The sequence below is a fragment of the Anopheles arabiensis genome, chromosome 3 (genome assembly GCF_016920715.1).
Source record: "Anopheles arabiensis isolate DONGOLA chromosome 3, AaraD3, whole genome shotgun sequence".
NCBI classification, from domain to species: Eukaryota; Metazoa; Arthropoda; class Insecta; order Diptera; family Culicidae; genus Anopheles; species Anopheles arabiensis.
The window spans coordinates 40,241,661-40,256,597 of record NC_053518.1 but is presented as its reverse complement, the minus strand read 5'-3'; the positions used below and the strand labels follow the sequence as shown (position 1 = coordinate 40,256,597).

The 14,937-nt window shown below is 41.6% G+C and overlaps 1 protein-coding gene across 1 annotated transcript in view; it reads left to right on the top strand.

The window, feature by feature from the left end:
• LOC120900529 (neural-cadherin-like) overlaps positions 1-14,937 on the top strand; it is a 267,774-nt gene that overhangs the window by 105,324 nt on the left and 147,513 nt on the right. Inside the window, exon 4 of the mRNA XM_040307637.1 lies at positions 10,635-11,208. Coding sequence (XP_040163571.1) covers positions 11,175-11,208 — 34 coding nt within the window. The 5' untranslated portion in view covers positions 10,635-11,174. The remainder of the gene's footprint in view (positions 1-10,634; positions 11,209-14,937) is intronic.

Sequence of the window (14,937 nt, the reverse complement as noted above, 5' to 3'; positions counted from 1 at the left end):
AAGTGCCGTGTACAAGGAACTCACTAAAACAGACACACAGTGCCTGTGGTTTTGTTTGGATTGCCTAGAGTCGCGACGTACTGGTCGATCCTTGATGCTACAAGAGCTGTCATCTGTTCTCTCATCTCTCAAAGAGCAATTAATAGAGGAATTTGAGCGGCGCGTGGCTTCGGCTTTGGACGAAACTAAAAAAGCGTTAGCCACTGCACTTAGTGATATGGTTCCTCGAGCAATAGCCCAAACCCATTCCACTCCACTTGCACCGACAACGTCACTACGCAGACCATCACTCACCGCACACGCAACACATCAACAAGACCTGTCCAACTCATCGAAACGTAGACTCATCGATCGTTCACCGCCTTCATCGAATGTAATCCCTGCACTTCTTTCGGGTACAGCAGCACCACCAACATCGTCTCACCCTATTTTGACGGTACCCCCAGCACCACCAAGATTTTGGTTGTACCTTACTCGTATCGCTCCTTCGGTATCCGAATCCGAGGTTGAGACATTCGTTAAGGAACAACTAGGGACTGATGACGTCATTATCATCAAGCTGACTCCGAAAGATCGTGATACTGGCACACTAACATTTGTATCCTTCAAAGTTGGGATGTCGTCAGCACTAAGGGACAAAGCACTCTCTCCGTCCACTTGGCCATGCACTATAACCTACAGGGAATTTATTGATAATCGCAAACAACAAATACCAACATCGGTTTTACGCGTGAAACCTGTCATAACCACTACCAACAATCATACACTAATAGCATCACCGCTGGCCACTGCTCACACATCCAATTTATAACCCACACATACGATCCCTCGACATCAATAACTACAACAACTGAGAGAACTCCAACAGGATATGTCAATCGCAATAATCGCTCGCCGAAACGCAATACTCTCACGATCTACTATCAAAATGTGCGTGGCGTTCGTACGAAACTGGACGAGTTACTTCTCGTGCTCAGCGATCACATCTATGACGTCATTGTTTTTACCGAAACGTGGCTAAACGAACAAATACCGTCTTCGCTCTTCTCGGGTAACAAATACAACATTTACCGTTGCGATCGCTCTCCTAATAACAGCGCATACTCTCGTGGTGGTGGTGTACTAATTGCATGTGCAATGGATCTGATCACCGAATTGATTTCATCTCCAGCCAACATCGAGATGGTTTGGGTAAAGATTAGGATGCAGAGAGTATCACTATTTATAGGCGGCATTTACATCCCGCCAGGTATGATAGCAAATAACGCATTGTTAAATAGCCTTAGCGATAGTATTGATGCGGTCCAACACCACCTAAAAAGAAACGATTCAATGTTATTGTTAGGTGATTTCAATATGCCTTCTATTGTTTGGACGCCCATTGAAAACTATTATGTTTCAAGTAATGCACACTCATCAAGCAACGCTCAACATAATTTATTTTGCGACATAATAACAGAGTGTAGTCTCCGTCAAATCTCAGGGATCAAAAACAGTCTGGGACGTCAATTAGATCTAATTTTGGTTAATGAGAGCGCAGTTGATATAAACTCTCAGGTGCTATCGGCTGTAGCACCTTTACTTAGACCAGATGATTATCATCCAGCTTTAGAATTCTCTCTCTCTGCAAATATTCAAAAGGCTCCGCGCTCAGTATCGTCAAATATTCGTAGATATAACTTTAAAAAAATGGATTACTCTAAACTTTCAGCTATGCTTTCGAATATGAACTGGTCGTTCTTAGATACAGATATTTCAATTAATGATGCAGTTACTGCTTTTAATGCTAATATTATCTCGGCTTTCCCCTCCTGCTGTCCTACCTATAAACCTAACAACTCCCCTCCCTGGTCTGACTCTACACTCCGCTCCCTCAAAAGAGATCGCAATCGCACACTACGTAATTATCAAGACATGCGAGATCCTCATCATAAGCGCATATTCAAATACGCCTCTAATGCATATCGCATATATAACAGGGCTTGCTTTAGATCTTACGTCCACCGAGTGCAAGCACAGTTTAAAATTCATCCTAAAGCCTTTTGGGGATATGCTGATAAACGTCGTAAATCTAATGATATCCATTCTCATCTGAATCTTGGCAATCTCTCTGCATCCGGTACTGACGGCTGCTGCAACCTTCTAGCTGAACATTTTTTAAGTGTGTATGCTGAATCAATCAAAACCAAAGCATCAATCTCTAATAGCACTCATAACACTCCCACCGATGTAATCAATGACAGTAATCTAAACTTACACCTTAGCACAGTTTTACAAGCAATAAAAAATCTGAAACAGTCATATAATCCCGGTCCAGACGGCATTCCAGCAGCAGTATATAAGAAATGCAATACTGTGCTCGGTTCTCTCCTATTAAAACTGTACCGTATATCCATTAAATCATGTTCATTCCCGGACACATGGAAATTAGCTCATATTACTCCTATCCCTAAGAAATGTAATCGTGCAAACGCTACCAATTATCGTGGAATAAGCATCCTCTGTGCAAGCTCCAAAATATTTGAATCTATAGTCCACTCACATATCCTCTTTATTGCAAGAAACTGCATTATACCTCAGCAACACGGTTTCTTTCCTAAACGTTCTACCTTGACAAACCTTATTTCCTTGACTTCCGTTATCACCTCCAGTTTAGACAGCGGTTCTCAGGTTGATATCATTTATACTGACTTTAAAGCAGCCTTTGACCGTATTCCTCACCCTATCCTTCTTGCGAAGCTATCCAAAATGGGTTTCATTGACTCACACATTCGTTGGCTTGATTCGTTTCTCAGCAATCGCTCTTTTCGTGTTAAACTATACTCCTGTTAACTCAGTCATTCCACACGATTGTTTTCTTTGTTATGCAGATGGCCTAAAGATTTTTAAATCTATATCGTCTGTTGGTGACTGCGTATCGCTCCAAAACATCCTCAACCGATTTGCATCATGGTGCTCATCGAACCAGCTAGTTCTATGCCCCGAAAAATGTCATGTCATGTCCTTCAGTCGTTCACGTTGTCCCGTTACGACTGCTTATAACTTTGAGGGTATAGCAATAAATCGTGTACTCTCGGTAAAAGATCTTGGTGTAACTTTCGATAGCAGGTTATCATTTCTCGATCACATTGACGTTACCGTTAATAAGGCTCGTAAAACAATCGGTATGATAAAACGTTTTTCAATCCGCATAACCGACCCTCTGTGTTTAAAAGCGTTATATTGTTCGTTAGTAAGACCGATTTTGGAATACTGTGTTGTTGTTTGGTGTCCCACCTCATTTACATCGATTGACCGCATAGAAAGAGTGCAGAGATCATTTACTCGGTATATTGTCAGCAAAATGCCCGGCTTCACGTCAGATACCCTACCGGACTATGAGCAAAGATGCCAGCTGTTGTGTCTGGACTCATTGGAGAAACGCCGTCACATTTCCCAAATAATGTTTGTTGCCTCGCTCATATCTAATGCTGTGGATTCACATATCATTCTTTCATCCCTGCATTTCTATGTTCCAATTCGTTCCTTACGCCCTCGTGCTCCTTTATTTGTTCCAAATCGACGCACTTCAGTTGGTTTAAATGACCCTTTATTACGTGCTGTGATATTGTTTAATTCCTGCGCACACCTGTTTGACCATCACCTCTCCTTACCATCCTTCCGATCCATCCTCCGAGCAAATATTTAATAAGTTTAGTTAATAGGTATGTTGTTAAGAATTCAACTCAGACAGCAGTTATGTAAATAAATAAATAAATAAATAAATAAATTACCTGTACAAGCACCACCGTACCTCCATTTTAACAACGTATGACAAAATATGAGGTCTTGTAAAATACTCCCTTTCACCAATGAGGATTACGAATATATTGTGTTATTTACATCGGAAATCTGAAAATGCAAGATTTTCTCGCCACGTGTACGACGATGCGCTTTAAATTTTTGGATCAAACCGTTGAGTGTTGACAAGTAGCTCATAAATTTGATTTCACACTTTGCCGTGTGCAATGGAACAGAAAATTCCATTTCATCTCTAGTGTCATTTGTTGGTTTTCATTTTTCCCTCTGAAAAGAAGATGTCTTTGAATGATATTTCCATGGGTTCAATAATGTTTGCATAGCATCAAGCATCATACTTGTTTTGCAAGTCCACTCGTGTGTGATCGAATGGCGATATCTCAGGACATGAGTCGTCACTGCTCGGTTGTAGCACCACCGATTTCACAACATTGCACTTTCTGGTACGGCTCTCACAAGACTCCTCTTGGTAAATCTTCTTGACAAGTTTGTGCTGTGGTATTTGGTAAACGGTTGTTGTCAACCACTTTAAGCTGGATGCAGTATAGTTTTCCTTTTTGCGGTGTGAAAGTGGAATGACATTGTCTGTCAAAATAATAATAAAAACTGCTCATTGGCTTCTATTTACGCATGAATGTACAGAGTGCTGATGTATTTCAACAATTGCAGTTAGAGCAGGATACAATTCAGCTTGAAAACGTAGGCTAGTGACTGGTTGTAGGGGCCTCCAGATACCTTAAGGCTCATGGGTCACTTTAAAGCATTCACTTCCTAGCACGGGCTATACATACTCATCGCATTGTCAGCTTATAGTGGCAGTGAAGGCAGCTTGTTTGTTTGTTCAACTAATTAAGCTTTTTTTAGCCTACCCTTCACCGACCATGAAGATGATCAAGCGGGAACATGGCATAGCCTTTTATAACCATTTCCGGGACCGAAATGCTTACCAGTGGCAAGCCAACTTTTAGAGGAGCAATGTTTTTCGAAGGCCCAAAGGTAACACAATTTCATTCGACTGCGGTTGGATGAGCTTCCTGGCTGGTGTGAAGTCTGGCGTGTGATGCCCAAACCGGAAGCAACACACTGTATGCGATGAGTGTTCTTGCCGAAAGTTTTACGAAATTGTTGGACACTCTTACTGTGAGCAATCCTTCATGGCAGTGGTACGACAGCTGCTAGAAGCTTATGTGGTTGTTGTGGCATTTGTTTAATGCTCTGTCTCATTCTCATTCTCTCTTCTTCTCTCCAGCGTTGAATGCTTTCAATGTTCCCATCGGATGTGTAATTATGGTCCCAGGGATATTGTTAGAATGTTAGAACTGTTGACATGTAACAATGGTATTTTTTCGCGTCGAGCTGCATGAACTGCAAATGTTTCTTTTGGAGTGATTCTTTCCAAAATATTAACTGAATCCACACTTTCTTTAAGTTGTGATAAACCGAGTTCCTTTCCAACATCGGGTGTCTGAAGAATATGCTGACTGGTTTCTGCGTCATTAGTTTTTGCTGTTTACCGATGTGCTTAATGATAATGGAAAATGAATGAAAGGCTATGGCTCAACCTCTCGACCATTAGCGGCCTACTGTTTTAATTTCCACCAGAAGATTTGTTATAAATAAACATCTTCCACCTGGCCGCACCCGTACCATTCACAGTTTTCAATGACATAATTGATGTCTACTGTCTGCAAACCGTATTTAAATACCCATCTTAGCGGATGATCGCCATCAATGGTCTCTTTGTTTAGCGCCCCTTTTCCGCAGTTTTCTAATACAAAGGCAAAGAAACTGGCTAAAACACCGCAAAGACTATGGGGAAGGTAATTCATTAACAAGTCAGAAGATTACAATATGTTTGTGTTTGAAAGTGAGGCAAAGCTGTTAACCTCAAGATCAAGACACCCTTAAAGCTGATCGAAATAAAGGATTTAAGCACCTGTTACAAATAAAAGGAAATCGTCCTTCTTGGCGATGTTCCAGCAACTTAAAAATACACTCTAAATTCAACGCATAGGATGAAAAAAGCTCTTCCAAAGCTTACCCACCCACAGAGCATACCACCCGACAACAAACCGGCTGTGATGCGAAATTCAATTATTTATAACTTCCAGCAGGAACTGTCACGAAAACGTAGAGAAATTATTTTTCATTCCTTATTCATGTGAGGTTAACCGTGTCGGGAACGTCGAACAGACACACCCATCCCCGGTGCTAGGAAAGCGTCACGGCGCCAGCAAACAATCGCCCACCCCCAACAGCCGATGTGTACCAAAAAGCTCAGCAAAAAAATGTAAATCCCTACAGATTCAAGCACAGCAACCTAGCACTCTACCTCGCAGGTCAACTTGATTATGGCACTGGCAAAGCGTTAGAAGTGCCCGCATGGGGAAAATCATCCAATATTCCCCCACGACTCGAACGACGGGACTTCCTCACTGGAGACATTCAACAGTGGAGCGCTCTGTGGAACGCATTCTTGAACACGCTCGGTGGCGACGTTGCAAAGCAATTTGTCAGAGCATTGCACACAAACACATGCACACATGTGCATATGTAGAGCGCATACACATTGAATCGAACGGCGAAACACCAAAGTCATCCATTTTCTGTACCGTCTTGTTGTCTACATTCTCTTGCCGACAAATACTACCACACCATTTTCCCTAGTCGACAAAGCCCCTAAGCAGCGCGCGTATAATGGTGAAGAAATGGCGATATTCTAACGCTCGGTATGCTGTTTGGTTAGTTGGTGGTTTCAGCGAATGCACTTGCACCATACCCATGTGCATGCCCGATGACGGTGGCATGTTGGGATGTTAATGTTCTTCGAAATCGAACCAATGTATGGCCACAGTGCAAACTAGCGGCAAGGCTTGGTAAATGGGACAATTTCGCTCGCACCCTCGCGAGATCTGGCACTGTGGTGGTGTGGCAATAAAAATTTAGAACAACGACAATTGCAAAGCAAAGCATCCCACAACGGGAAGCGATCTTGTGGGGCATCCCGCGGGCGACCGAGCGCTCAGGCGCCAAAGCGATGCCAATAACAATGGGAGCTTGTACCTCTTCTTCCTAGAGACAGTGTGTACGTGTGTGTGGATTTGCAGGAGGGATCCAGACGTACCGGGTTTTGTGCAAATTTATGATTGCATGACCATAGACCAGCCGGGTTTCTTATGCGTTTGTGTGTCAGTTACGAGTGTACGATTTCGTTCAGCAGGTTCACCAACTCGAATGAAGTCGTAATGGGGCATTCTTCTAGTGGGTTTGCCGGCTAACGGCATTGGTTATTGGCAGTTTCGTTTGGCTGACGATGCGAGTAGTGGTATCTGAGGTCGATGAAATGCAAATTGAAAGTATTGTGCTACCCAGAGTCCCATCAGGTCGTGTGGTAAGAGTTCATGATGGTTTTTTTTTGCTGACTGTGGATATCTGTCCAAAGCAGAACAGAATCGCTTGAAGATATTTTTTTAATTCCATAAGATTAAGTTAATTTGGGTTCGTCAGATAGTATTGTATATGGATTTTAGAAGGTGTTTTGTACATTGTGTTTGTCATTGTACATCGTAGACATGGTTTCGAGGAAGGTGTTAAAAACGGATTTCATAAACATCGTTGTTTTGTTTTAATTGTACACCGAAATAATAATTATAGTAAATTATTTAATTTTTCATCCACTATCATATCCATTTCATTTACCCATGAGACTCTTTGTGCGCAACACACAAAACACAAACACAAGCATTATTTTAGGTTGTCACGCAAATTTATCCTCCACAAGAATCGCCCGTTTTTCTCAGAAGTAGAATTCATGCTCCTTTTGGGTCTGGGGCGCATTCTCTTTTGTACGTTTGCAATGAACGACCACCGGATTGGTTCTTCGCTCGGTCGATCCTTCCGGTGCAAACAAAGAGAGACCGTCTTGGGAAAATCTTGGTTCCCTTCGATGGGCTCATCGCTTTTTATCAAAAACCGTGAAATGAAAACAAAAGGCTCGTATTTGATCCTAGTACTGACCCACGGTATCGTAGCTCAACCCGTTGGCGGACACTTTGCATTGTGTAGCGCTCATCCGGTGTGGAATGGCGTTTGTCCTTAAACGGAACACGATTACGTGTATGGTTTGGTTTATGATTATTTTTATGTTTTCCCCTACGCCATCATACCAAACATGTCGTAGGGCGCATTGGTTTTGAATAGCCTTGATGCTTTTCTTAGAAGATGTTTCCCTGAACTCGACGTTGTTGAATGCAGGCACAAAACAGTTCTCCGAAAAGCGGGCTCCACATCGTAAGTGTGTGTTTGTATGTGTGTATTTAAAACAATGAATTATAACTATCGTGATCCCACCTACCCGAAATGCTATCCAGTTAATTTACTCTGTATGTGCCTTCTTCTGTTATTTCCTTTCTGTGCTCTTGAGCGTTTTGTTTTCTGATTTTTGCATTGTTCAGCGGTCGTACCGGTTTAAATTATCCAACCCTGGGTTGGTGCCGGTTGGAGACCTACCGACAACCTTCCAGCCCTGCGCATTAGCGGCGGTTGAAAATAAGACTGATAATGTTTCACAGCCATCGCTCGCCCTTTCCACCATCGCGGACGGTTGCACGACAAACGATTCCTCATCGCGTGCCGGTGACACTAAAAACCGCCAGCACGCGCGATACCATAAGCCCCGACAGCTCACAGTCATTTATCTACGGGGAAAATTGCCACACAGTTTGAGAAATAACTTTTCACCACCCCACAACTGCCATGTCACGGGAAATGAGGTCCCTGTGTGCCGGGATGTGGTATAGGTGATTCCGAACGAAGGAAGCAACTGTCATCGGGGTCGATGCTGTTGCGCGAGGATTTAAAGCATCGGCTGTTGTCACAAGAGCTCAATGGTTGCTGAACAAACTACCAGGCCTACGAGAGGTTGGTTTGAAACCATCATCGGCTCGGAAAGAAAAAAAATGAACAAGCGCATATTTTAAATTATAACGGCTATTTTGTACGCGCTTTCCAGCAATTCTTTTAAATGAGGAAGGAAATCGAGCAGCGTTTAACCATTTGGTGCATAATTAAAGAGCTACCAGAAGGTGTTGTTTTTCTGTAAATTTTTGGAGCTGAGTGTGAGCTAAAGTTTGCACACGCCATTTTATGTGGCCAACCGCAGCGTGGTTTAAATGTCGTTGACGAGTTTGAGCTGAGTTACATTAGTTTCATAATATGTTGCCGTGAAGCGGGTGCTATGCATTCATATTCGCAGTAGCAGATGTGGCTGTAACCGCAAAACTCCAACAGAAAGATACGCTCCATGCTTAACATCAATAAAGTGTTGGTTTTCTTGTACATTGTAGCTATCTTCGATTACCAGCAACACCGAGCTCGGTGTTCGGTGTATAAGTGTGGGCTAGGGTGTTTCGAGAGAAATTTATTACTTAAAGTGCTTTTTATCTTTGAATAACGTATCGGTACCTTAGATTTCGTCCATTTTATTCGTTTGAATATTCATAACAGTAAACAATTTAAATTCAGCTCGTAACACAATACTGGCCCTGTGCCATTTAGGCCAAGTTTTTTGTTTGTTCGTAAATTATGGCGATAAGCCCAACAAATGCGCTGATGCATATAAGAATATGCAAAGTGATTAGTTCGATCGCAATGCCTTTATTTGTAGCCCTCTCGAACAGCTGCGCACTACTGTGGAGAGGGAATCAATTATTCTTTCCTTAAATTATGACACTCATGGTCACATGGAATTCGGGAATTTACTGATCCCGTTTGGTCATTGTGGCCACAGCACCTACCCCTTTCTACCTAAGCCAATTGATGGCTATAAATCTTCTAAATTAGTTTACCGTACGGACGATGCCCATTATCGTCGCACTCATTAACTCCTGACACCAGCACCATAATGGTGCACCACAGCAGGGCACAAGGTAAATGGAGAAGTGACTTAGTGACTCCCCCTGCGGCACCCTGGAGGGGCACCATTTTGTCCAAGCCTTAACTGAAAGAAAAGTACCGGGGAAAAGAAGTAGAAATAAACCACCTCGCCATCAGTAACTCAAGGGCTGTTTAATGAGCTTCGAACTGTTCCCGGAATCATGATCCCAGGCAATAAAGAAGGTTTTAAGCGGGTTTGGGAATACTTGGGCGCTCGTTTGGAATACTGATTTTTTTTTTTGTATGCACTGAGCAGGAGAGCTGGAAATTTTCCCACCGAGGTCAGCTATTATCAGCTGTAACAAATCTATTTTTGCTGCCCTTAAACTGCTCTTAACGGTTTGCCCCCTGTACCCCTTCCTGGTCCTCCATTTACTTAAAAAAAAAAAGAAAAAAATGCTGGAAATTCGGTACTCTCGTTTGAGTTTTACCGCAGGTTAAGCTTTACCGCGTGAAAGGAAAGCGCACTTTGCACCACAAGAAGAAGAGCGAAAGCTTCCTTACGGATCGGTTTGGCTTCTCCGTTTGATTGGGGCAAGCGGTTTTGGTTTAAAAAATTCCAGTCATGTCCTGTTTGCCGCTGCTGCTGGCTCAGCGGTTCGATTGGATGATTGCAAACATTGGCCGCTGGAAAAGTTTCGATGTATTTCTCTCCCTCTTCTGCCTTCCCTTCACCATCCGCCGTTTTCTCGAATTTTTTTGTTCCATTTTAGGTGTTTCTCAAGGTCCTGCGGTTGAGCAGAGAGTAGCAGCAGGTTCTACCTGAGCTATTCCCGATGGAATACTAACACAATTTTCTTATCACTGCTTGTGTACTTTTCTTCCCATTCTCTGTTTGAATTTCACCACTCTAAAGTTGTGTTTTTTGTGCTTCCTTTCTCTTAAAACATTCTTTTTTGCAGACATTGCGCAGGAGCCACAGAAGAAGCGCTGGCGCGTTTGACGGTGAGTGATAAAATACGCAACGCAGATCCCGAAAACTGGCGGTGACCAGCTGTGCATGAATTTTATTCTCCTCGCCGAGTGGCATCGTTTAAGTCAACACACATATGCACACAGAAAATTGAGATCAAACTATACGAAGTGTAAGATAAGCTGATATTATAAATTGCCGATGACTTAAGAGCACTTTACAGTGAACGCCACATTACTAAGGCAAGTGTGATGCTGAAACTACTTCAAATCATCGTTAAATGATTAAACCGTGCTGACAGTTAAGTGATGCCAGTGGACAGTGGTGCCACAGGCTCTGGTGATTGGAAGTGCAGAAAAATATCGGCAAGTCAAGAGTGTATAAAAAATTGATGAAACTATCTGGTGCATTTGGAAGCAAACACGATCAAACTCCGCAAGAAAAGCAAACTAATACGACGCGCTGGACGAAAGACAACAGGTCCTTCTTTTTATGCTGCATCCAGACGATCCATTACTAGACGATCCCAATGAATGTGGTTGGATTGCTGCAAATAATAATAGGTGAGTGATGCTATTGTATTAACAACATTTTAAAGTCACTATGGGGTATAGTATATAGAATTTTTTATCAAAAAAAGTGTCACAAATTGCTCTATTTTACGCAGCAGTGTGTCGATATTGATTTCATTTATATTTCAATGTGAAACAGAAGTTCAATCGTGAATTTTAAAATGTTATTCTGCTAAGGTTTGTAATGTTGAAAAAGGCTTTTTTCAGATTTACGATTGACCTAGTACATGGACCTCCGTTTAGAAGTTGCACATACTTCAACGAAATTGCACTGATTAGTATACCCACTCACAGCAATTACCCGTTCTTAGGTTGAAGCTTTCTACCGCTTTGTGATAGAGAGTTTCAATAGAAAAACATTTATGTATGCACACTTAATGGGATTAAGACTCTCCTTCACAAAAGGAGAAGAAGACAATCCATTACATTGTAGGGATGCCTCCTGCCGGTACTTCAACTAATTGATTGAGAATTTCATTCAATCTTGTCAGGGCAATCAAAACAAAGACACTCAACGAACCCTTCCAGTCCAAGCAGGAAACACTGCGCCAGACCAGTTCATACGGCAATGAGGCTTTCTTTTTTGTCTTTTTTGACGAGACGAGTAACTAGACAACGATGGTCATCTAAAAGATTCTTCTGGCTTCTTCCATCGTTTTCTTGCCGCCCCGTGGCCTTAATCGAGTGGTACGGTATGGTGCAAAGGCGATGGCTGCTATCAGGTGGAAAATTACACTTAGATAAAGCACACGCCACACGGCAAAGCAATACGAGTCTGTTCTTTTACCGGTTTCACGGCTAGTGGACGTCTTATTTTTAATTTTATCTTAAAAAAGTCAACTTTCCAAGGCGTGTCCCCTATTTTACCTCCATCATCGTGTACCGGAAGCCGTTGTACAGCAGCAACCGATGCGATAATGTGTGCCACGGGATGGCTCCTGTCGCTTGTGTGCTCCGTCCTCTTTTTGATTCCTTATCGTTCTATTTTTGCTTTATATTAACACTCGACGAGCGCATAAAACAAATTTAACTGTCAACCATCGTTAAAACGGACACGACCGTGAGGCCAAAGCGTCTTGAAAGGGCTCTTACTTAGTGGCTTCCTTTCTTCGGCTCGTTTGCCTTGTCACGCTTTTAACAAGCGCAGTGTAAAGAAGAAATAGGAACCTTCCACCACTGTACTAAAGGGCGAAAGAGAGAAGTAAAACTTTTGACGGTTTCGAACCTACCCGGACAACAGCTCAAATTATCACTCTTATTCGTCTACCGAGCAACCCACTGCCATAGCAGACATCTTTGGACCGGCGCCCCATCTGAGGGACATTCTGTGAAAAAGGCCGAAACAAGCTGCAAAATAAAAGCACGTTATCCGAGCAACGATCGGGCGCGATCTCAAATCTCGGTCCCAAAATTACCACCCTAATTGATACTTGTGCGGACAGTGATGACACTACTGCAGTGATTGACGCACCAATGGTCTTTGTGCTTGTGTTTGTCGTGAAAAAAGGACTCTTGAAGAAATGTGGAGCTTCTCTATGAGTTGAACCTTTTTTTAACTAGCTTTTCTCCCAACACCAAACGATAAACGAATTGAGCTTTGAAACGTACGCACGCCGTATGGTGATATTGGGAGAAAAGGGGGCAAACAACACGCAGCATCAACCAAACGAGGGGAAAAGGAGTAGAAAAAAGGAAAAGGTAAACCCATCCAGGGACAGCATACGATCACAAAACACGAACGATAAAATCATCATCTTCCACTTTACCAGAAAAAAGACCGTCATAGCTACGGTTTTATCTCACCTTCTCGAATGCAGCACGTGGTACCGCAGTTTCGGTAGTTTTCTCTTTTTCGCTGAAGTCGTACCTTCGAGCAACCCCGTCGAATGGTTCCGTTTGATCTTGAGTTTCAATTCCCCGGATGGCTTCATTTGCATTGAAGATTAACCTTCTGGTAGTAAGCAGGAGAACAAGCAAGTGCGTGCAGCATTTTGTTTTGATCTGTTTCAAATAGAGAGTGATGTGGTTTAGCGTTCGGCGAGAAGCGGAATTTTCTCATGGAAGGGTGAATCCTAAACTCGATTGTATTATGTTCAGTGCTACCTCTAAGCAAGAAAGTGGGAAACAGAAAAAAACTTCGTAAACTTTTTATCAATAGGTTTGAGCGTTTTACTTTTACTTATAAGATACATTTAGGAAGTGGTGAAGAATGCTAAAAGTTTCGGTATGTTGTAGTGTACATTGTATTTGTGTAACATTTATAAACATCATATGGAAAAATGCAACATTCTGATCAGTTAAATTCTAATAAAATTACATTTCCTTTACTCAGTTTTAGGGCATCATTTCAGATAACTTATTTATCTGAAATGATGCCATTAATCAAACAAAAGGAAATACAACTTGATTTGAATTTGCTTGATTTGAATGATGCTTTTGCACCATGAAACTAAGGAGATATTGTTGTAATTGGTTTAGTGTAAGCTATTTGAAAGCTCAGCAAATCGAGAAAGAAAGCTTTTTAAACCTAAACTTCCACACTGAAACTTATTCAGCGAGTAGAATATGCCGCATTACACTTTACGCATCAGGAATATCCTTTTGCTTGGTTGGCTTATGGAAATATAATTTTATGGTAAACTATCCGTCAGTTTGCCATAAAGCTCCTTTCGGAGTGATGTTTTTGCAATAAAAAAGCTGAGGATTATTGCCTCGGTGCCTTTAAACTTTGCCATAAAATTTATTTTGAATCGATGCTATAACGATTTGTAAATTTTTGTATATGCTTTCTTTTCGGTATATGGAACTTTGTCTACATTATAGCACATTTAATACTAAAATTAAATAGCGGTTTTAGTACAAGTATTATCCACACTTTATAGTATGCTGCTACAATACTTAGATATCCTTCCTATAATTAGTTGCTAAGTTGCTATATATTTGTTAAGCTAGTTAAGATAGTAATCTTCAGAAGAAAACTAAATGATGCGGGTATTAGATTGCAAGAGAATTTTCCATTCCTTGCTTTAATTTCCAAAATTTCCAAAAACAAGTAAGAAATTATACGTAATAAATAAAATACTTGGAATAAGATTTAAAACCTCGTTTATGCTTCCAATTCCACACAATAATATACAACATGCATGCATTTTGCATCGCTTGTGCGGAGGACATAGCAGGAAAAATGTAGCAAAGTATATTATTTGCAAACCCTTGTCATACACACTTCCGGATCAACGCTGACTGACCCTTTGTGCTATCTTCTCTGGTGCAAACAAAGGTACGTATGCGCTGCAGTTCCAAGGATAAGCTACTGGCGTACGGTTGGCTCGAAAGTATTTTGTGTCGTGATGAATTATCATACAGGCATAAATAATGTGTATTTATACTGACGTATTCATTGCATTGTTGCAATGAAGCATACAATCAGTGTGGTCTTTGTTGTATTTTTAAGATTCTTTTTATTCCTATCGTGGTAGTATTGCTGGACAAATTACGTCACGATTATTGTTTGTGTGGAAATTATTTTTTGTTTGCTTTTTAAAGGTTTTTGTGGACTTCCTGACTCTACCGATAACTTCACTGATCGTCAATGAATATAAATTCTGTTCTTTGAATGCGTTTTTGTGTTTTTTTACGTGAAGGCCACAGTTTTTGATATCCTTTGAGAACAGCTGCCACTTCAACTTATGAACGCATCCAAACGTTTCAAGCAGTGGT